At 41.7% G+C, this 25,321-nt stretch overlaps 1 protein-coding gene across 1 annotated transcript; it reads right to left on the bottom strand.

Moving 5' to 3' along the window:
* Positions 1-420: 420 nt before the first annotated feature.
* On the bottom strand, positions 421-7,938 carry LOC135499751 (beta-1,3-galactosyltransferase 2-like). Its single transcript, XM_064790693.1, has 2 exons — positions 7,761-7,938; positions 421-5,981 (listed from the first exon to the last, which is right to left on the bottom strand). Exon 2 carries the CDS (start codon positions 5,914-5,916, stop codon positions 4,057-4,059), a length of 1,860 nt encoding a protein of 619 aa, XP_064646763.1. The 5' UTR covers positions 5,917-5,981; positions 7,761-7,938; the 3' UTR covers positions 421-4,056.
* Positions 7,939-25,321: the final 17,383 nt, after the last annotated feature.

Below are 25,321 nucleotides of genomic sequence, written 5' to 3'. Positions count from 1 at the left end.
AGAAAAACTGATGCTAGAGAAACTGAATCGATGGACTCAAGACAACAATATAGCTTTCCCTAATCGCCAGCAAAGTGCCTACCAAAAGAAGCGCAGTTGTGTATCCACTGCCTTCGTGCTCCAGGAAACAATCCGTCACAATCTCGAAAGGAACTCGAAAGTGTACGCGTGCTTCTTGGATACATCCAAAGCCTTCGATACCGTCTGGCATAACGGGCTCTTCTACAAGCTTTTTAATTTTGGGGTGCAAGGCAAGCTTTGGCGCTTGACCAAAAACTGCTATGTGGATGCTGAAAGTTGCGTGATTGTCAGTAATACTATGTCCCCGTGGTTTGCGCTAAAACAGTCTGTCAGACAAGGTGGTGTACTCTCAACCTGGTTGTACCTACTCTACATCAACGAACTTCTTAACAACCTAGATCAGTTAGATGTCGGTGCTAAAATCGAAGACGTGAACTGTGGATCGCCTTGCCACGCGGACGATCTCACCCTGGTATCGCTCTCAAAGTTTGGATTAGACGGCATGATGGGGTGCTGTGACCAGTATGCAATTAAGTGGAGATACGACTACAATGGACAAAAGTGCCTGATAATAGTATTCGGTGAAAGCGTGAGACAGTGGGAAAGAACGAAGCCACTCCGCAATTGGCACTTGGGTAACAAACCCGTCAGGGAAACAGATGTTTGTGTGCACCTTGGGGTATCCCAGGATAAGCACTCCAAGCCATTGAGGCAAGTAATAGCCGCCGCCCAGAAGCTGAAAAATACGTTAATGTGCATCCTAGGTCCGGGGATTCAACCTTCTGGTTTTAATCCAACCTCGTCTTTCAAACTCTACTGCACCGTATGCCTCCCCCGAGCGCTCTACGGTAGTGAAATTTGGGACAATCTGTCTGCGCGCGAAACGATGATCCTCGAAAGGGCACACCGCTTTTGCTTGAAAAGGATGCAAGGATTTCCGAGAATGACTAGGACTTTAGTGGCTCAAGCAATGATCGGGAGCCATTGTATTCAATCTTCAGTGGACGCTAGACGTCTCCAGTTCCTTGGTCAACTTGTAGCCTTAAGTAAAGCGCCATGCAAACTCCCGTGGACGGTATTCAGACTCAGGTACCTATCCATGCAGGACAGAACTACCCGCAGTAAGGAGTGCATTGGCTATGTTCCCTTGCTCAGGGACACGTTATATAAATATCATCTATCGGATTACTTAGAACTAGCCGCCACGGACCCAGCTCTTTTCCCTCACAAATCCGTCTGGAAATCGACTGTACGATTAGCCATAGAGACTCATGAAAATGTTAACTTCGTGTCCGCGTGTAACAAGGACTGCGAACTAACCAGAATTCTGAACATTGAGAAAACGTTGGACTTTCCGTCCCTCCTCTGGCTGTCCGCCCAAAAGGACCCGAGGAGTAAACATAGATATGCTTTTCTTGCAAAGCTGAACACATTTGTCATATTGCAAGAGCCTATATATTGCTCACATTGTAAAAGCGCATACACGGACACACCACGACATCTCTTCTGCGAGTGCTCGGGTCTCGCGGTAAAGCGAGACCTATTCTGGGAAAGAGCCGTAGACGAATGCTCCGTAGAGGTGTCCGCGGCACTGTGGAACATGAATGACAATGATCTAACAGAGACATTGCTAGGTAAGCAAATACCTGGCTGCGACCTAGAAGACAACATGTCATTGCTGCAAATTGCAGCGGAGTGCTGGTATTAACCAGCTCACTCAATTAATTACCAAATTACCTGTAAATAATGCACTCACTCCTCATACACTCTGTTAAATTTATTGTATACTATTTTGTATATCTTCTTCTGCATAGGAGGAATAAATAAATATATATATATATCACATTGTTCGGCATCGTCATAAGGAGGTAGAGAAAGGGATAGGCGTTCGCTATTGCGTTTCGAGGGCTTTGCCAAAACTCACTAGTGTTGGACCGCATCCGTCAATTCACGCGTGGGGTTCTGAATCTAAAATGCCAATATGATATTCTGGAATGTCAGACAAGTAACTAATGAAATCTTAAGTGGTAGCTGGGACTTAAGTTTCGAGAGAATCGGAGCAGTTAGCGGGAATGAATATTTCACCCAGTTTTGACCAACTTGCAGCAAAACCTTTTTTTAACCCTATTACCAAGGAAGCAAATATCACAACAATGTCTTCAATTTCATTATAGCTATACATTTGTCACAGTTACATGTAAATATCTTTTAAATATCTCTCCAAAGATGAATTTGATGACTTGACATATCAGATATAGGCCTACTAGCGTCTAATTGTACGGCGTTGCGAAAACACGGAACGGAACGGAACGGAACGGAATAATGTTACGGAATAGGGTGAAAATCCGGTCTGTAGTTTATAACTACGTAAAAAAGCAAGGTTGAGCACTTAGAGGGAGTCCGGAGATGACTTTGCCAGGCCCACATTGTTCTACTCTAGCTCTGGTGCTACATAGCCAAGAAAGGTGTGATGAAACACAACAAACGTTGACCAAAGTTATAATTTTGTTGTGTTTTCATCAATCTTGCCGACAATTGTCAGTTTTTTGGGCGCTTAGCACCCGGGGTTTACTGTAACGACAACAACAACAACTGGCATGATCATTACGGGGCGTCTGCAGACCATATTCCGTAACATTATTCCGTTCCGTTCCGTGTTTTCGCAACGCCGCTAATTGTAGGTATGGATGGACCCTCCAACATGTGAATATTCAATGGTGGTCGTGTCTCTGCAAAAACACATAATGCACCATTAAAATGATTACAGTCATTAAAATGACAACAGTATTTCCATGTCAAATGCTAACTTGATCACATCACTGTGAGCATAATGGAGTGTAGCACACACAGGTAGTCTAGTCAACCGAAACTTGATCAACCTACTGCATTCCAGTAGCCCGAAATCAGCAATACCAAGATGAAGCTATGCGCATGTTTCTATGTCAAGTTTGCTTGCAATGGACTGCTTTATGGTCGCGGTTTTCCTAGGACTGGTGATGTTATTCTCCGAAACGCACTTGACTTACTTTCACCATCCATCATAAATCTACAGTGTATGTATCTACACGCTGACACAAACTACAAAATTGCATTGAATGTGTCGATCATGTCATGGCACAGACCTACATGTACTTGTCATTATTGGGCTCATGGATGGAGATTAATTTCCGCTCAACTGTCTTGAATGGGGAAAGTTGACATGAGGGTCTGTATATTTAAAGTCCAATCGTACATGCTTTGTCCGCATCGTTCGGCGCTCTGAAGCGTGAAATACGTTTTTTTATTGATCCTTGATTCGAAACCAAACAGGATTTCTTTGTGTTCAGCATTGTCAGTGCGGAATTTGAATGAAATCGTTGGGGGTTTATTTCATCAAGATAATTCGAGAAATAAACCGTACAGAGAGCGGAACATGTTCAAATTCAATGCACTACATGTACCTCAATGCACTCGAAACACAAACAAATAACGTTTGTTTTGTTACCATGGCTACTGAAATGAGAACAACCCTGTTTGGTTGCTAAGCAAAGATCAATAAAAACAAATTTCAAAGAAATTAGACCAGGTAGTGGGTGCTCCATAGCCCCAAACTATGCGGACAAAATATGTACGAATTACCTTTGGGTCTGGCAAGAAGAGAGGCTTTTAAAGATATATGAAGTACGGCCCAATAACTTTTGAACCGGTTATATAGCATTTCTTCATGAATTAAAAAGTGTCTCCATCAGAAATACGCCATCACGTCCATTCCATACACCATCGAACAGGATCACCAAGGATTTTAACGCCAAAGTGTGATAATGGAAACAGTTGAGCAAATGGTAATGGTAACCCGGCCCAACCATTGTCATTGATCGTTCCGTCATACCGGTAGTACCACAAACTGCGAATTGGGAATACGTAACTGAGAATCGCAAAGAAGTTACTGAAAATTGCGAAGAACGGTAGCTCGGAATAGTAGCCAACTTATCCCTGTTGAACATTACATACTCACTTTCGTACTCAGTAGATATACCAGCGTAACACCTAAGGACGTCATCGTTGGCGTCCAATGTGATGTCGCGGGTGTTTTGGACTAAGAGGGGGATACTTATTGAAGAACTCCACAATCGGGTCTTTAGGCGCAAGGAAACACACCTTAGTCCAGGCCTCGCGAAGTTCTGCCTCGCCCACCCAATGACTTGTGACCAATTGTGTCCTGTAATAGCAAACGCTGAATGGCTCTTTTTTATTCGAGAACCCTGGTAAGGGAACCACGCCATAACCGAGATATTCCCGACATAGCGCAACGTAGACGTCCTCTAGATGAAAAAAGGGAATATTCGGATGCACTCGATAGATGTCACTGGCAGTCTGCAGCGTCATAACGTATGCAGTCCCGACACACAATTCTGGAAAGAATTTCTGAGGGTATTCTGCCTCCGAGACGTGGTATTTATCATCCTCGTTTCGATGAGGTTCCCATCTTTCCAACCAGCATGTCCCCGCTACCACTTTCTCCAACTCGAAGTTCTGCTCGATTATCAAAAACATGGGAATATTCACCCACATATCGTCATCAGTTTTCATGAGATATTTCGCCCGTGTGCAAAAGCGTGTGGCCCAACCTAAACCCATTACAGTTTTTAAGGTTAAATTTCTGAAACTCTCCTCGAAGTCCCCCAGGAGGATGTCACCGTATCTGGCACTCTCTCTGCGCGTTTCTAAATTCTCATATTCGTCGTCTATGTCTCCTAAAAGGAAAACAAGACGTACCACACCCACGTTTTTATTTGTGACGCTTCCCCAAGTCTCCCTGATCACGGTTCGCTTGTCCCGATGCGAATGCTCCGAAAAAACGATGATCAAAACCAGAATTCTGTCACCGGCATGTTGGCATACGTGTTTCGGATTTATAACATATGAAATACGCAGTTGGAAGCACGCATTGCAAGTTTTAGAACGAGTCGTACCCTCTGGGTAAGGCAGAGACACCGTAGTAGAAATAGCGGCAGAGCTTGTATTTCTTCGCTGTTTCTCAACTGGCAAATTAGAACTCGGGCGTGAGACTATCCTAACATTCCGTCTACTGTTTTGACCTGCGTCAAAATGGTAATCAGTTGTAACAGGTTCTCTCGCGTGACCCAAAGAAGCTGCAGGGTATTCCTGGAACCCCCTCTCTCGACCTAGTCTCGAACTAGAATCCTTTTTCGTTCTCCACGCCCGACTTCTCGTAGGCGGTACGGGCTCATTTTTTATGACATCGGCCTTGATCTTCATCTTTATCATGTAGGGATTTTCCGTAGTCACATTTGGCACCTTCGAGTCGAGGTCGGGAGTTTCATTGGTCTTGGCCAATAAGACTTCGTTCCTTGTTTTTAATTCATGCCGTGGTCCTAATGCACCAACTGCTGTGGTGGTTTTCGCCTTATAAAGGTCAAGGTCAATGTCGAGGTCTTTATCCCTATATTTTAAAGGGAATGCAATTGTTTTCCGTGACTGAGGAACACGAATCCTATGTGACGGATTGAGTTTTAGAACAATTTTAGATCCAACGTCTTGAGTCCGGTTTGAAATCCTATCCATATCTATTACCGGTATCGCCGATGAAAATTCTTTGAACAACTGAAGGTGTTTACCGGTACCTGTTGTCGATGTTAATTCAGCTTCTTCTTTATTAACAGATGACCTAGTGTAATTCTGGTCGTGTGGTTTTAGCGGAAGTTCTGAATTAAATTTAGATGCCATGTGCACAAGATGGATAATGCGTTCTTCTTTTGACTTTAAGTTGTATTGACCGGAAGAGGGGAATTTCACTCTCGGGGTAGCCTCGTTGTGGACATGGAAGATGAAATAGGCAACTGGCATCGCTGCCAATAGGAAGACACCGTAATAGAAACGACGGATTCGAAGCATGGCGAATGGCGTAACGACGTATGGGTCACGTAATGGAGTGTGTGATCATGATCTGGTTGTTGTACCTGAAGAGAAAAAAATGTGACAAGTCGTCAAAAAGGATTGTGCGATTATATGACGTGACTAGCTTCTTGGATTTATCTGTTCGGGTTGGGTTTTTTTCTGTTTCGGGTATTTTTCGGGTTTCGTGTTTTTTGTTTTTTGTTTTTTTCAAAACCCACCTTGTTACACAATTGTGTTATCTTTTTTGTGAACGGTCGTGGCTCTGAACTTAATCAGGGCCTTTTCTTTCAATATTTCTTTCTTTGCATTTAAAGTGATATTGATGTATATTTGGGCCACATAGTCAAAGCATGGAACAGACTCTGCAGCGTATAAGAACAATGTCTTGTCGAAGATCTGGCCTGGTTATATATCTGCGATCTAACTAGAGCGACTGAACTTTATACTAATTGATTAGATGGCCTTTCTATCTTATAGCCTCTGTTTTGTCAAGTACGTATAGGCCTATTTAAGAATATCAGTACAGTCTCTATAACAATGGGCCTGTGCATCAGGCGTACCGCCGCAAGCAGCATTGCATTGCATCGCATTCCGATCACTTCGCGACATCACCTTCACTCCATCCTCATTTCATGTATATCCATGCAGCCAACAATACCGGAAGCACATGTAGTTGACAGAGTTTCTCATAATGGACCAATGCCATTATAGTCACTTTCAATTCATATACTGTATGCACATTGTCTGTTAATGGTATCCCACCGAACAGCCAGATGCCACAATTTAATGTTCATTGGCTGTTTGGCCATTTGAAATCCAGGTAAAGTACTTTGTTAAAATGACAGATCTGCGTGAAATACCAAATAATTCTGACGGAGATGTCATCACACTAACAGCGGATCAGTACCTCTATCGTGCTATATATGTATCAGGAAAATTCTAAAACACTATGAGAACACAAAAATCATACACTCTTGGAAATAAAGGTTTTTTTAGCTTCTGAACAACCATTTAGGTTTTTTCAACCAACACAAATATGTATACCACGTAGAGGGGTATATCAACTCTCTGAAAAATCGCTTGGGGTTTGCATTTGCTCAAAATCCCTAAGAGATTTTTTAGGGCCTCAAAAACCTTTATTTTATTTAATGGTGTACACTTTATTTCATTTATTCTTCTGGCGTTTTTCGAGGAAGATCGTCCTTGACGTTTTGGCGAAAGTCGTTGTGCAGAGTCTAATATTTTGTATGGTAATTAGGTTGCATCCGGAGCTTGCATTAGGCATTCTAGGTTTTGGTCTATTGCATGAAATATATTTAAGTAGGCCGAGGTACATTACATGATTATATGAAAGGCTATAACGATAATTGCATGGCTGGTGTATAGAGGCCTGCAAACCGGAACAACAATGGTAGGCCATTCAAATACAGTTAGTACACATAATTATAGGTCAGTACATGCATGTCTGTTTTTACTCCTATAGTAAATGCTGCTGTGACAGCCAGACTCCCGGCGGGATCAGCATACAGGCCAACGCCTTACTGTAGCCGGGATATAAATAAAGCATGCATCCGTAGAGGTACAATCTCGGAAAATAGTTGAGCTCTTAAAAACATTAAGGGGTTTTTCGGCCAACACGCATCCCTTAGGTTTTTCAGCAAAATGAAATACCCTTCGAGGTATTTCGGAAACTCATGACTTTTCTTTCTAAGAGTGGCCTACACTACAGAATAGAGCAAAACTGCATATACGAGACTAAAAATTGTCTGCGTTGATATAAAAGTTTTCGGAACTATCCACACCATCAGCAGACCTCTAATAGTTCATGAAATTATACTCACCCGCGGTTTTACGTCGGATTGCTGCCCATTTTCCTGCATAGTAGTAGTGGTGCACCATCTAAAGCCGTAGCTTCTCTGGATCCTGGATGTTTTATCCAGGTAGTCTGCTATCGTCTGCAACGTGTAAACAAAGAAGATAAAGCAACGAACATGGCAACCTAGAGCCTAACTCACTGCAACCTTGTTCCGGTCGACTATGTCTGCGAGTATCCGCTGCAAGCCTCTCGTGGACTGTTCAACTTTGTTTCGCTGGCAGTGCTGCTCGGAGAGTGCGGTCGCATCACTGTTCTGTACCTACGCCGCTGCTTGGAGAGGGCGGCTCTCACCAATGCTGCTCTCATCAGTGGGTCTTAACGTGCGTAGTCTGTGTAGTGCAGTGTGGTTTCTTGCTGAGTATTGCCGCTGGGAAAGAATTCTAGAAGTACGATGAACCGTATTTTTTCTCTTCGCTTTCAGACGGTCGATGTGCAAATTTGGCGGTAATCTGTCATGCCCGTTACACATGCTATAGAAACAAGCTGGCAGAATTCGTCACTTCGGAGAATCAAAATCCTGAACTCTGGGCATTACGGGCCAAATCCATGTTCCGAGTCGTCTGGTATTCCTGAATTCCGAGTTCCACGATTTGTCGATTGGGAAAACAGCGCTCCCTTCCTTCAGAGACGCGATAAAGTTCTAATTCAACTTGTGCATTCGGATCTTGGGATCTTGGGTAACACGATTATCGCTGAAGTTTCATATTAAAGGTTGAATCTAATAGGCTACAATAAGGGAAAAGCTTTTGTTTTTTGCTTGCTTATTGATCTTTTGCTTCGTCACGCCTTTTTAGCAGAGATAAGGTACTTGAAATCAGTCCATACCAGGCCAAGTATCTCTAGATCCGAATGTACGCATCAGTTAAATACTACTATATTTAGGTATGCCATGAGAGAGCAATTTTTGCAAGGTATATACCGAGGGGCTCGGAATTCAGGAATACCAGATGACTCGGAATCTGGACTTGGCAAGAATTTCCCGGAGTTCAGGATTTTGATTCTCCGGGCTGGTCTTAGTAGATAAGAAATGTCAGCTAACAGATTCAAACCCTTCATTCACATTCAACACATCCTGAGAGAATACCCCTTTGAGGACTTTGAATCAGAAGCGCGGTCGGCAGGCAATCGAACAACATTTCCATAATTTTGCATCCGGTTATGATTATAGCAATTATAACAATTATAGCCATTTGTGGTGACACAGCAAAGCGACAGTAATTCTGCTCAGCTTGATGACGTCATTGATAGAGCAACCAATCAGATACTATCAAACGTTTTGCAAATATTTTTGCTATATGTTAGAGTTGATAATCAGATATCAAAGTTACAGTTTGTTTAATGTCAAGTCCTCTCACCTGAGTGCTTGGAGTTTCGTTAGTAGGAATTTTTCATCATTTTACCTTGGGGCGCAATTTGATGCACACCTTACCATGATCCCTCAAGTCTCAAGACGCAGTAAGATCGATCAAATATCCAGTCTGGCAAGTCACTTATGACATTGACAAGATATAGTACTACACTTCTGCAAAGTTTGATGAAACTCCCAGCATTAATTTTTTTTAAATCACGAAAATGTATGTATACAGAATGTGCACGGACCCTATCGCAGATTTAATTGCGTCCGGAGCCCGCTCCTGGCTCCCCTGCCGTTGGCCAGCCATACTACATAGTACGCACATGAAACGTCCACACAGGAGTAATGCAGCGAGAATTTGTACTGCATATAAGGGTCTTACCCAGTAAGTAAGTTCGGAGCAAAGAGACGCTGTGGCCGGCAACGGTCGGCAGTACCATGTTTGGGGTTCATGGAATAATTCGTCCCCCGTTCCCCCCCTAACAAGGGGGATAATATCCACCTCACAATGAGGCAATTTTTAATTTTAAGTAATCGAGTAGTTCCACTTTTTTAGCTCATATGGCGCCAACTGAGGTCCTATCAAAATCATTGGCTGATGATGAAACTCACGAAACTCTACAGGGTGGCCCAGAAAGGTTTTGATCCCTTGCACAATAGAATTCTATTGTGTGTGTCCATTGTGTGAGGGAAATTAATTGTGGGCCACCCTGTAGTACATGAACTTGTCACCCTGTTCAAAGATATCGGAGCGAAAGGGAAAAACGAGGACATTTCTGTTTTCCACCGCAACGGGCCTGTGTATTTTACCGTCGCCTTATATTGTTACCTGCAGAAATGACCTTCGGCCAATGAGACAGTAGTGCACAATATCTCTTCTGGATGTGCACTCCCCTTCATTGCTCGCCATGTTGCCAGGGAGTATACCAAGTCTTTGCTGGATGTGCCATGCCCCTTCACTATGCGTACTCTGTCTGGTCTAGATGTGTACTCTCCCAACGTAGTGCACCATGTTTCTACAGGGTGGACCTTGTCTCCACGCTTAAGAAAACTGTGTCTCATTTTCACATGGTGAATACTGATCATTTTCATCAAGGGATTGCATGAAATCAGAACACCAGACCTGAAGAGACAGCAGATATACTGCAACAACCATACCATAATATGCTGCCTCAACCAGACCTGATAATACAACATATGCTCTCACAACCAGACCTGATAGACAGGAAATGCTGGCACAACCAGACCTGCATGAGATTGCAGATGCTGCCACAACCAGCCTGATGAGATTGCAGATACTGTCACAACCAGACCTGGCGAGATAACAGATGCTGTTACACTCAGAGCCAAGGCCAGCACGAGCAGATCCACACCTGATAACCCGCCCCATCACAAAGTAGACCAATGAACGACCTCGATAGCAAAGATTACTTCGGAGCAATCCTCAACCGTTCATGTTTAATTGAAACATACTGAACCTATAATGTGACCAGGTCAATAGGAAGGATAGAGGCCCAAGTCTGAGTGCCCTTTATGTCGTTTTACTCATCGGCGTGATATCGTCCGATATCGGCCAAGTTGTGCCAAGAATAGGATGGGCCTGGCGACTACAGAGCCGCTCTGGAATTTGGTCTAACCTTAGAGTAACCCAGTCTAGTTACTCAGTTCGCAGACACCTTAATGGTATAACATGTGCTCTGGTTGTAAATGCCATTATTACTTGCCCTGACAGAAGTGCACATCTTATTCTGAGCTCGGCCCTTATCATATTTTTGACAATGCAGACAAAACTTTTCCCTAAGTATCGAACTCCTTTTATAAGACTCTGTGCGCATGTCTCATCTTTTCACCACGCCATCTATATATTTTCTCCAATTTCTACCACACCAGCTATAACTTCTCTTATTTATATGACTGAGACAAGACCACAATTGATTTTTTAAGCCTTTTAGCAGTTAAATTGTCAATGTTTGACCGCGACGCATCAAAGAACGCGTGGTGTTGTGAATCTGAAATTTAGATTATGTTATTCCGGACAGTCGGGCAAGTAAATGGTGAAAAATAAAATGGTGATTGACCACGGAAATTTTTTTTTAATCGACAAATTAGACAGACTTTGATATTTCCACTCTTTTCAGCCAACTGGCAGAAAAAACTCAAAACACGCCCCCTATTACCCAATTAGCAAAATTCGAAATTAATTTTTTCATCAAATAATTTCTTTATATCTGTAGACTTGCCACAACAAATATTTTTTCAATACCTCTCCAAATATGTACTTGAGAGTAAAAAACATGCACTCGTCTAATAGATAGGCCTGGACCCTCCAACCTATGAATATTCATTAGTGGTCTTGTCTCGACTTCCTTAGTACTTCACCACTGCGCCATTTATCTTTTCTCTCTCTCTTCTTAACGCCATCTATAAAATTTCTCAATCGACCAGTACCTTTTCACCACGCGCGCGCGCTCTATTTCCGAACACAACTCCAAGAACTGCATAGACTTGTTGCTGCACCAACAAGAACACCATATGGATTGGCTGTTGGTTTCCAAGCACTTGACTGGCCTCTGCGCGCGCCTGGCGACCGGTGCATTACCGAAGCGACTGCGGTGGGGGGAGGAAGGCAACTCGGATTAAAAACTGGAATCTCATTAGCGTAAGAGGGGAGTACAAGGTAAGTCTCTAGAGTTAGATTATTTTGCATAATCTGGGTAGTTCTAGTTTCTCAAAAAGAACAGCCGTGACATAACCCTGCTGCAAATTTCACATAATGTTCATGTTAAATTGAAAATGAAAACACTGATTTGACCCCATTAGTCGGTTTTGGAGGTCCTGGGACACTCTGGCATCAATTTAAAACAACGTTGAAATGTTTTGATTTGGAATTTAACATATACAACTGGGAGGTAAAGAAATTCACCCAATAAAAGTTGATTGTGACTTTCAAATCCCAAGGTAGATAAAAAACAAACAGTTTGATGCTAGGGTCTCTTCACAAAAGTGTCTTATGCTTGATTATCGTACAAGATGGCTATTCTAACCGAACGGTTTCAGAGATTAGACTGAGGATTTGGGGTAACGACTACATGCGGTAACCAGGCACGTCCGTGTCATGATGGAAAAGTCCGCCATACTTGCCGCATTTTGAGTGAAAGCACGTATGCCTAGGACGGTGTATTCCTGTTTCGCCTATTTCTGTTTCGCCTATTCAAATGTATTGCTAACCTCCCCACAGACGTAGGAATATGAACCGTCCCTTACTGACCGACCAAACCCGAGGAGAGCCACATATGTACGCATTGACGAACGCATGTTACGCCTCAAAAAACAATACGTCAATGGAGAGAGGGACATAATGAGTTACGTTGATGCCATCAGTCACCTTGTCTGACATAGTATCATGATATGTATTTTCCACCTTGTTTGACTTTATATGTGCTGTACCTACATGTATATTATGACATGGGTTTTACAGCTGATTTTGATCAAATAATTATGAGAATGTACAATATTATGTATTTTTATCAAAAACTCATGAATTCAGTTTTCATAAAATAAACGACTGCTTTACTCTACTTAATCTATTAGTTTTTACTGTGTGTCAGTATGGTCCTATGGTCCTATGGTCAAATAAGTCCCGGACTGTCCCCGCTTTCAAGGTGACTCTTTCAAAACGGTCATGGCATGGTTTGTTAACAAAGTTGGTGGCATTTGATTAGTCAAATTGTCATCACATCGTTAACATCATCCAATTGTCCCCTCACATTTTCCCCATAAAATGGACATGCATCCCTAAGGTTCCCCGTGGGAGAGTCGATTTATTGTAGGGGTACTGGAAAGTAGGCGAAACAGGAATAGGCGAAACAGGAAATAGGCCAAACAGGAAATAGGCCAAACAGGAATAGGCGAATCAGGAATAGGCGAAACAGGAATTTTGTAGGCGAAACAGGAATAGGCGAAACAGGCATAAACCCCTAGGACATGTAGTATAATATACATGTGTATTGTATATTGTGTATATACTCAATCCTGTCCACGATTTGACCATTTTACTAGAAACGCTGACACCTAAAACCTAATCAACCCACGTGTAGTTGTTCTATTGGCTGGCGCACAAAAATCGTCATGATATTTATATACTGGTCATTATGAAACCGCAGAGGAACTCATGTCACCCATCTCTTCTTGTGCCGCGCCAAGTAAAATTCATTAATTCATCCTGGACGTATTGTATTAAAGTTACTTGTGTGTATAAGCATCGAAACGCATGCAACCTCAGGCTGACCACGCAACATGTGCAATGTAATTATCATCGGTTTCATTATCCGGTGAACCACTCAAAACGAAAGTGATTAAATTAGGCAGAATAATTCATCAAGAAGGAACTGCGCGCGGTAAGAAATGAATTATTTTTTCCAAAATTTCCAACCTATCTGTACAGAGAAGAACGTGTTGGTTACGTTGCTGTTGTTGTTTTCCTCAAATAAGTCTTCAAAGTCTAAAGTAACACTGAGAATCTATTTTGTTGAGATACGAATAGTGCACAGCGAACAGCCATTCAAATTATACAGGGGTTTTTTTTCGGTATGATAGCTGGCAGTTCTCATCTCCTCTGTCACTCACGTTGTCTTCTTATGTTATCACTGGTTGGTGTGATCATTATGGTAATTATACCTGCATACCTGCAATTAAAAGACGCTCTTTAGCAATTGGCAAAAAGGGTTTTGACAGAAGCCTTCACAGCAGAGACATCATTTTAGAACTGGTGGTAATCTTTTCGTTTTTATTCATCACAAATCATTATTAGCTGTATGCATCATCAAATGTGGTTTCCCGGGGACGTATACCAATGAAACCGTGTGATCACGACGACCACTACACAGGTATCCAAATGAAAGATTGTAATTTCCTTTGGCTAGTTCCTTACATATTTCCGTGGGTGTCAACATCCGTTTCTGTGACTAAATCACCGCCATTAGCGAGATATCTGACAAATTGCTGTTGTTTGCGCGGAGATATTGGATTTTTAAGAATCTAAAGGTCATCAGAACATTCATATTTGGAAGAGTCACTGCTGCTTTTATTTTGCCGGCATTTCCGTGAAGAACTTATTGCCTGAAAGTTGCAGACTGAGATATAGAGAGCCGGTCGGAAATACCTTGGAGCGAAAGAAGAGAATAGCCTTAACCTATGGTGAGTGGCTGTCATTCAAGACCAGGGACACGCCTAATCCCCCCCCCCCCCCTCTAAAATGCTGGTTTAAAACCTGGACCAAGAATATTCTTTCCCCGAGGGTATTCTTCAAGAGTACTTTTCATCTCACAGCCGTTCTGTAGGGATAGAATTAAGTTGGCTATGGAACGAGACCTGATATATAGTTTGATGTGCTTACGTACGACGCCATGACTGTTGTGAGGTGAAGCAAACAGTATCACCTTGCTAGTCGGTGCTCAAATCAATACACTACACCGCCTATGATTTCGCGCTTAGGTATCCCGCCATTTTCACGCGTCCTCCACTAGGTGACACCATCATAAAACAGAGATACTTAGATATTGCAAGTGATTAAAAAGGGAATTTACGGCATATATCCGTGCATAAAACCGCACAAATATGTTTCTTTCATGGATTAATGTGATGAGATCCGATAATTCCTATCTTAATAGACATTTTATTAAGCTGTTTCAATGATGTATTCGATATATCGCTACACCATTATTATGATTGGGTTCCATCGGAATCATTACTTTGCCATGGTGTGTTACCTTTGTTCACAATTATAGATTAATCTAAAAGACGAAGATGCCATCGCTCCTATTCTGGTTAAATATATGGCCACTTTTTATAGTTACTATCAAGATAAAATGCCACACGAAGGATCATGATGTCCGCACGGATAGGTTCAACAATCGGAGGCATTTTTCATAGTTGCCATTGCAAGATTAATAACAATAACTTCGGCAGGCGATACCCATTGACAACGTACTCCTCGAAGCAGATTTGGATAAACAATGGTCCAGGCATCGTGGCCTCTCCTGTCATGTTCGGGGTGAAAAGTGTAGAGCATTGTTGCCACTGCTTGGTAAATAATTGAGACCACTCCGGATTCGTCTCAGTTTTACGTAAAATGGATTTGCCCATTATTCCTTTTCGCACTGGTTATAGAAATGTTTTTGTTTTATGAGTCGGCTGCATTGGACAATTTTTCATGTCTGTCATCTTTATTACATCCTTACCAACTAAAGAAGAAATTTCAGCATGAAATATTCAGAAACATAAATTCTCCTAGAATATCCTGACCGGGTGATTTTTCTTGGATGTCACCGAAAACTGTTCTAACATTCAATGGAGTTTGGCCAAAAAATACTGACCGAATGAATGGCTTCCGCTAAGTGGCTTTGGGTAAAAACCATGTTTATTTTCAGGGGGCGCTTCTTTTCTTGCGGAAATCATAGAAAATGTCTTTAGCAAGAACGAGCTCAGTGGTACTTGTTGTACAATGTTTGGAGATGTTATCGCTCACCAGACTGACAATAAAACGAGACAAATTGGTCAAAAATATTCTGAGACTATGATAATTTCCTCCTAAGTAGCTTTAGGATAAGAGATCTTGCCTGGTTTGTTATTGCGAATAATAGCAGGCGGTACCAAGCATTGTGGACCGCCGTGCGGACAAGGTGATTCATGGTGCATGTTTTTACTACAAATGTAGTGATCAGACAGAGGAAGAGGAGGAGGAGGAGGAAAACCCTCAGGAGAATAAAACCTCAGTCCAAGTGCAGAGCGAACGGTGAATAAGAAGGAGAAGAAGAAGCGGCCCGATTAGGATATGATCGGCCCAGCAGGGATCTTGCCCGGCAATGCTGACTATTATTATTAGCGAGCAGGCCGATTCAGGCAGTCTCGGGCGTTGCAGACACATCACTCGCGTTAGCAGAGTAAATACTACTAGTGTCGTGTTGGCTGGAACATGTTTTGCTCCGGAACATTGTGTTGACTTTGCCATATCGATCCTTGATCGCTTCAACACAGTGATTGATCGGCGAGATGTTTTGTTGTGAGTTCTTCTGCCTGGCTCCATAGCCATGCAGTAGCGGTGCGGCCATTCGGGCGGCTCTTGAAGACGTCACATCGAACAGAACATTTTTGATCATTGAGTAGATCGTAACGTGACATTTTGACGGGTAATAACCGATCGTCCAATACCTCAAACAGAGCCTTATTCATAAGCAGGGGATTTTGCATACCAACGATTTAGCCGACGGACTTTTTGCCTTTTTCTCGGGCTGTGAAAATGAACCGTCTCAGTTCCTATTCATAAGTCTGGCGCAGATCAATTAGCTACATTAGGCCTGCTGAACATGTGGACAATAGGATCCGCACTAGGGTTCCATTCAATAACTTGCGTATGACTTGCTGCTTTGAAACTTATATTAAGGCGAGGAAAGGGCATTGTAGTTGTCGTATGAAATAGGCTTTAACGAGCAAACATATCATGAAATATAAATTTCAAATGCAGCTAATTGCTATACTTTTCATAACATGTGTCAATCATTAGGTCATTTGATATCCAATTAAATCACGCGAATTGCCAAGCTTTGAATCCGTTTGCATCGCCTAATAGCAAGAATCGAGAAGAAACGGGCGGGGTTGTACGGGCTAAATGCTTAAGTGGTGAGAGGAACCAGGTAAGATATGCAGCATTCACCAAGCAGCTGGATAGAATGTCCACTCTACACATACATACTTCCATATTAGAATGTGATCACAGGCACGTGAAAATACCAGAATGAATTAAAAATACGCAACCAACAGACTAGAAATAATTTATAGCTTTCAAAAACTTGGCCGACATCGGTTGAGGGAAGCGCGTCTGTTTCTGCCCCCAGTTAGACGTGCCTGGTTCTCAAGGCGTCCCAGTTCGACGGTCCATCAAGATCTCTATGCCATTATTTGGTCGTTGGAATAAATTGCCTACTTAGTCCGGTTATCTTTCGATTAGCCGAAATGCGTCTCTTTGATATGGCTGCTGTTTTTGGTCTTTCAAAATTATTTGCCTGGGATTACCCTAGGGTGCAATATATGACTGGGTCACATATGCAATTTATTCTTCGAGTAATCACAAGTTTGTTTAGTGTTTCTTCATATAACTAAGCTAGGATAATGATTTACGAGTGTCGCGCAAAGGAATTAGCACATGACTTGATGACAGGTCGGATCTTCGTTCTTCTTCGTATAATTTGTTCTTCGTATAGTACAGTTATTCGTAGGCGTTGCGAAACCTCCCTTATATCTTTGATCTGACTGCATAACGCACAGATAATACACATCTGAACCTACCGATCAATCCGCCACGGCCAACTGTATGATGCGAACAAACACAGAATAAAAAGAACGCCCCAGTAGAGCAATATATCACTCCTAGACTATTCATCAGGGCATCATGTGATTTGAAGTTTAGCGAATTCATCGGCGAGTTTTACCTTTAATCGTTTTTTCTTGAAAATGCAGAAGTCCCGATGGATATCTTCCAATATCGCATGAGCAACCCCTCATTATTTTAGTTTACATCATCACTAAAACAACATACGGAATATTCCCCGTCGAGCGGTTTATGTCTTAGCAAGCACTTCGGCATCAAAATAAAGGAACGTGAACTGATGGTGTCTTCCAATCTGGTAATGAGCACTCCACAACTCTCGAGAACATGGTAAAATATCAAGTCGAAATTATAGGCTACGGCCATCTTGGTTTGAGATAATCTAATCCGAACAATACCGAATTACCCCGAACACTAACGAGTGCTGTTTGGCCAAGAATGGTCAGGTGGGTGGCCAAATGAAAGGCTGTGTATTCGACTCCCCGTTCCCCGCTGTTCGCGAACATACCAAGAAAGTTCAAATTGATATTCAGTACGTATTTACACAATTGAAAATTTTTAAATTCATGCAATTAGTTTTCATCTAACGGCGGAGGCATTTGAATGTCAAATGCGAAGAGACCGCCCGGAAAGAGATAAATCGGGAAAATAATCTGAATGCCGGTCGTGATAAGAATGCAATTTCAGAGTATATTTCATTGCGATATATCCAGCGAGAATATTATAATCCAATTTAATTTAATTTAATATAAATTTATTGAGCACCAATATACTAGAGTACAGAACATAAACAATAAAAATACAAACAAACGAAGGAACACAATGATGGCACTCAATAGGGACACCCAGAGGGATCATAGACCCATAATAGGGGTCCCCTAAAAATTAATACATATAATGATAAAAATCAATCAATATTTGACTTTAAAAAAAAACAGGCACAGAGATAATCTGTTAATTGCGAGGATGTAGTTTTATCAAAAAGCATTATTGGCAGCAAAGGAAAATGGCTTTTGATACTATGTCTTATGTACGAGTATTTATCATTAATTTGATAGACATTTAAACGTACATATCCCGCACTGTTAGGCTGTTTCCACCCAGTTTCCGCAGATTCGACAGTTTCCGCACATTCCGCATAATCGCCACGGCCCATAACCATGATAATAATACAATGGAATAGATTCTGCAATGCATGCATCCCGTTACCACTGTAGTTAGCGATTATCGCATTCGGAATCAATTTGTGAGGCACTGCCACTTTGAGTGTAGTGCTTTAACATTAGTGTCTTCCATAATTGGCTTCATCACTAATTCATAAATCTCAGTTAGTCCAATTGTACGTTTGTATGTATGAATGATATGAGCATTGCCCTATCACCTAAATTTTTTTTTTCTGACGGAAATTTGATAGACAAAAACAAGTTTTCCCATTATACGTACTTTTTTTGTTGAAGTGACTATTTCGGTTTAAAGTAATCCTATATAGCAATAGAACAGATAAAAGGTTCAAGAATCAAAAGCAATTTCCGCCAAAGTGAGATCTATAATGTCCACGCTCGTTTAGCAGAACGAACTAATTTTTATCTGCGGCGATGGACTTTCTGTCGTAAATTCACCGAGAAATTATCTCTCGAACCGATGGAAGGTCCCACTTGAATAGTAAATATTTCATTTTGTTTCGTCAGTAAATGTCGAGTAAGGCGAGGATTTTACTTATTCAACGTCTGCTGATTACCTTTTTTAAGAAGAAACCTTTGTGTGCAATTCAGGCAATGGCAATATAGATTATTTTATTTTTCACTGGACTTCGTCTCCTTACACCCATCTTACCTCCCCCCAAATAAGTCCATCCTCCACCTTAACATCAGGCAGTCCGTAAGCCTGGTTACTCCAGGCTCTAACGGTAGCTCGAGTGCTACCTCGCAAAAATGACACTTTGTGAAAATTATCATTCAAAACACATTTTTTTGGTGACCTCTGGGAGCGCTTGTCCCCGCCAGCTACACGCATGGTATCGCTTTATTGAGTTAGAGCTCGTGACTGAACTCGGGCCGCAAAAACGAGATTTAATTTTTTCAGGTATTGACACATATGAGCATAACTTTCAATCATTGACCATCGCATGATATCGCAGGTGGTTTTACTAGTCATTCCTGCTATGTTGTTTTGATTACCGCCACGTTGTTGCCGGACTGGGTATCGTTGTTTCCGGTTGCTTTGTTAACGCAAGAACCTGTTGGCATTTTCTGGCTTATTACTAATTCTAGTCCAAATCAGCTCGATCAAATCTCTCATGCCAGTGTAATGACATCGGCCAGACTAATAGGCCGGTAATTCCTACATGTTTAGCCTGCTCATGTTTTTTAAGGGGGTGGATATCGTTGTCATGAGACTTTCTGCGCAGTCGCGTAACTTTATACGTGACTGCCAAGGTATCCCGCGAATGGCGCGATGACGTGTCCCTTTAAACAGGAAGTAGCGTTTCCCAGCTGTGTGGAAAAAGGCAACCTTTCCGTGTCGTATCATCACTTGAAATGATTGATTTCGTTCCTCTTTCTGCTGGTTATCATGTCTGGTGTTTTATTTTTGAGAATAAATCATAAGCGTGGCACTGGTTTCTAGCTCTGTTCACTACCCCAAGACGGAGTGGAAATATTCCCATTGGGAGTTTTCGCAAATCCCCCGAAACGCCACCGTGAACGCCAATCTCATTGTTTGACCACCTGAGAACGAAGTCGAACAGTGGGATCGGCGTACACGTGGACGCTTCGCGGGCTATATGCGAAAACTCCCTCGTAGCTCACTTTGAACAACGTAAAACAGTTACAATGGGAATTTCATTCCAGAATTACAGTACATGATCACTTATCTTATAATTTGACAGCAAACACTGTCTGAGTGATGAATTATGTGCTCTAAGCGCGTACACGCTAATTAATTAGATTAGGGCTCCATTTCATATTACGGAGCAGTCCTACACAGATGGGTCTTATCAAACCGCGGATAGTGATCCGGTCTTGCTATTGCAACTCAACATTGTTCGAAAGAATGAAAACGCCGCATTCGAGTGGTTTGGAAACCATGGATTTGCACAACTTCGATGGCATTGAAGTAATTCTTGTATGTTTTCCTAGTTTGGAAATAACCGGGTGGTTTTATAAATAGAACTACTGGTTTGAATAAAAATCAAGTGTTTCAACACTGTACCTAGTTGAATAAAATAAGTCTAACGTGTTATTTTATAGTTTGAAACAATGAGATTATTTCAAATGAATTGAGCAAATAACTGAATTCCCACATCGCGGTTAATACTTGCTACAGTGCCAGAAGGTCGCCACAGCATTTGGCTCTTGTCATGTATACGGTAATATGTAGCCAGGTCGTCTTTCATCAACACGTATGCAAACATTTTAGGGCGGAAAATTTCAGCCGTCTGTTTTAACACGGATGTAGAGCAACCGTGGTTTCAAGTAACACTTGCTGCCATTCGCTGGCAAGCGTTCTACGATTGCTCCAATTTCTACGACCACGATACAACTCCGCGAGGGAAAACTCGATCTGTGATGACCTTGAATTCAGAATAATGTTCTTCAGCATCTCAAGCCAGTATCACCGAAAGATCATAAACACTCTTAGGGAGATCCCACAGCATAAATTATTTTCAGGAACGCTTATGATTATTCGGAGCATGCTTAAATTAGCCCTTGGGGAATTAGCAACATCACGCCTCTCTGGTTAATGTGGAAAAAATATATTCCTGCGCCGCCAGTAAACTGCGTCGTTACGAGATTGCAACACAGGCCGCCATTTTGTATCCGCGATTCGTGGTTTCACGTAGATTGACTCAACTACTCTCTTAATTACATTACAGAGAGTGGCCCGTAATTGGCCAATAGTGGTTACACATTGGCTCACTGGCCACCTTTAGCGGGAGCTTGAATACGCAGGGACTACGCCGCGGCCCAGAGTAGAACTAGAACATAAATCGCCATAACGAAAGTATAACCCGTAAGTAACTGCCAAACCGGAACCCAACGAAATACCGCAAACGGAACCTATGTCCCCTGATAGTATAAATACGGAAATAGTTTACCATACATTACATGGCTAATTACTGACAATTTGTGTTTTGAGTTTATTGACTACTAATTTCATTCACTTAATGATTGATAGTATATTATGTTTGAATTGCCTTTCAGGACGAAAAAACTGTTATTGAGAACTCAGTCTTATTTTTCAAATCCCTAGGGTGAATTTATAGTCGTTTTTTAATGAGACGAAGTCGTGAAGCCTGTCATCAATTCTTGTTAGGCAACCATAATGAGACAAGGGATGATGAATTAATTAAGGGGCCCAGACGTGACGTATGAGAGTTAGTGATGTGTTAGGTTCATGAGAGTTAATGATGTGCTGGAAGCGTGATGGGACTCAAGATACGTTCCTCAGCACTGGAGTGTTAGCAAATTCACCATGTTCCGGAACGGCCGTATAGCGACATTCCGACCTCTGCACAACCATAACCAAGTAGAACGGTTACCTTTTAGCAGAGTCTTTTATTTGAATGCCTTTGGTAAGTATACAGTAATTCCTCTCATGAAATGCCGTGGCAACTGGCAACCGACATCCCAAATATTTTCAAAATTGGAAAGCTGTACGGCATCATCGCCGCGGGGCAGACTCTCAAACACTAGTACACCAATCAATCAACGCGGTGCATGGTTTTCGTTCCGGAAAGCTCGAAACAAACAGACTCCATAGGCCTATTGTTCGCCAGTTCTCAGCCTGAAATCAGTAAGGATAGTGAACGTTGAAAATATTTTGGCTGTCGGTTGGGGGCGTCATCTTAGTTGAGGCATTACTGTACACCTACGTACATACTTTTGATTTAAGATCATAGGCAGATATGCGACGATAACTCTTCCGAAATTCCGTTTTCAATAGCACCATGAATGCCAAACTTCACTTTCGGGGTGTAAAGGATGTCTTCTGTCGAAAAAAGGCATTAACTCCGGAATTAAATCAATTATTTCTCATGAAGTTTTTATCAATTGATCATAAAAAGCTACCTAAAGATCGAAACCTTGACGATATTTTTTCCAAAGGCAGGCACTGACAATATATTTACTGCTGTTGGTTGTTGTCGTTTTGAACTTTGCTCCGTCGGCATGGTCGGTGTCGTGTCCACACACAATACGAATGAGAAGTTTTTTAACTTGGTCTTTTCTCTCTGCAAAAAAGGTCAATTTTTGACTTTCACAGCGAGATTCATTTCTAAAATTCTCAAATGTGGTAAATTGTTCTGAATCATTGTATAGCCCAGAATCGTGCATTCCGCTTTTGTTTTCTGGAATAAAATATCTGACGCGTAAAATTCATAGACGCCCGCTTCCATACTTGGAGTCACCAATATCTTTGGCATTTTATCTATTCTATTCTAGGAGACGTGATGCATAACGATCATGGCCGATGAGGATGTGGCATTTATCATTCTCAGTTTCATGAGACAAGGAATAAAATAGGTCGTTATCTCATTCAGATTTGGAAGGCAATGGAAAGGACCATCTTAAAGGTCATCTTAAAGGTCATCTTCTACTTGCTTTTTGAAACTGGGCCCGACATACATGAACAACGAAATAAATGTCATTTTGGCCACCTTGTGCAGAGGGGAGGAGCTTTCATATGTGTCTATGAGGTGCAACGACGAAAAATGCCAGCCCATCCAGTGCCTCGGGGTTCTGGTCTCAGGCGGTTTATAATTGACAATGTGTTTTCCTGATAAGCGTATTAATATGACACTTGAGCAAAAGCGTTGTTCCATCAAATTTTCATAAGGACATCGTTCCTCAGCAGACCTTTGTTATCGTTCCTACAATATATATACTGTGTCTATGTGTCAGTGTGTTTTAGAAACGATCAAAAGGCTTGCTATGGGGGATGCAAAAAGATGAAAACACACTCGTTCTCTTTTTGAAGCAAATTTCGCACGAGGAATTTAGTGCTCTCCACCCGCGCCTCAATCGGCATCAAAGCAACTGCTGCATACCAAGTCATACGCGACTTTCTGAATGGAACCCCATTGCGCGCCCTATTGTCCACATGTTCATCAGACCGAATCTGATCTGCGCCGTACTTTTAAAGAGGAAATGATGAAGTACACTTTCACCGCCCGTTAATGTAAAATGTGGGCTGAATCGCTGGTCGTTCGAAATCCTCTTTAAAATAATCTGGATATTGGCCAAGAGACCTGAGAACAATGCACCGCAGCACTTTCAATATCAATTAACTTTCTACCGTGTTTGACGACAAAGAGTGCAATGTTTCACTTTGTGTAATTGAACTATTTGTGTTTACATTTCTACAACGTTGTCATAGAAACCATTTTTGTTTTAACATAAAGTGTGTTTACATTGGGACGATCTTGTCAAAGAAACCGTCTTCGTGCATCGAAGTAATCGAGATCGTTTCCTCTTTTCTATTTGGAAAGTCTCGAGGTAACAATTCATTTCATTCTGATATGGATTTATCCACCATGAACAAATATGTCGTTTTTAAGAATAAAGTAACTCAAAGATGTATTCTCCCCCAATCAGTTCAAGCAAGGAGTAATAAAGATTAGTCTTTATCAATTCTTGGTTCGAGGGAACACAAGATCGGAAGATTGCTGTGCTAGGCAAAACAATATACACTTTTTAGGACAAAGACGTTTGTTCAGGAGGTGTCCTGGAGGAATATGCTCTCTCTGTTCTGTAGAGTTAGAAAGCTAATGAGAGAGAGAGAAGTCGCAAGCACATGTCATGTAGTGTTTACACTTTTGTTAAAAACCCAGGTTTGGTCAGGGAACATAAACAAGTCAAGATTTCTATTCCCTTCACTATGGCAACAATAACAATAGAAGCAAAAAAAAAGAAACAATGAGACTGGTGTTTGCCTTGAGTCATGCTACCAAACAACAAACATCACTTCATCATTTGTTATAACAGTGTCTTTGAAAGACCCTGGTTGTTCTAAGAACTATTCTACCAACAGCATCTCCTAATACATGTTTTCTTCCTAGAAAATAGACCCGAAGGTTGTCCGTCCCGGGAAATGTTTGCTTTCTGAACGCCGTATCTCGGGGGTTTTCATCTCTCGAAAGTGGCAAACACGAGGCACACCAAGAAATTAATATCCTCATCATTCTTCATCATATCTTTTCAGATTCTGTTGATTATAATGACAGTAGGGGCTGATCGATCTTTTGGTAACACGTGTATCTACTGCGAACTGTTACACTCTGCACCTGAGGATCCGTCATCGGTTCATGTGTGCCGGTCCCGGCGGTGACGTTACCGAAGCATGTGGAATACGACCTAATTTACGACATCAACGTGATGACACCCGAAATGTCAAAATTAGTTGAAGGAGACAAATTTGAAAACGGATACGGAAAATGTGTATGAAGTGGGTTTCGTATTGTTTGATAAGAGCAACAAAATTAAGGCAAATTAATTAAGAATCAAAGTGGAGGCACAATCAATAAAAAAATGCAGAATATTCAGAATGCATATATGAGCAGTATTGAGAGATGAATTCATTTTGCCCTATACGTGGCTTGCGGAATAGTGCCGAGAGAAGAAGGATAGCAGAATATTAACGAAAAAGGGAATTTCCAATTCGGAGGAAGAAAATCAGCTTAGAGTGCATGTATGTATACATTACTCGTGACAAATGGATCGCGAATGTGTGTAGTGTTAAGAGATGAATGCACGACGCGTTAACTTGCAAACAAATAACTACAACTAATTAA

Source organism: Lineus longissimus, chromosome 15, assembly GCF_910592395.1.
Source record: "Lineus longissimus chromosome 15, tnLinLong1.2, whole genome shotgun sequence".
NCBI classification, from domain to species: Eukaryota; Metazoa; Nemertea; class Pilidiophora; order Heteronemertea; family Lineidae; genus Lineus; species Lineus longissimus.
Note: the sequence above shows the minus strand (reverse complement) of the source record. Positions and strands in the feature narration are given on the sequence as shown.

What these genes read in the sequence shown, in the direction of transcription:
- LOC135499751 (XM_064790693.1), bottom strand. Translation starts at nt 5,916, where the DNA reads ATGCTTCGAATCCGTCGTTTCTATTACGGTGTCTTCCTATTGGCAGCG.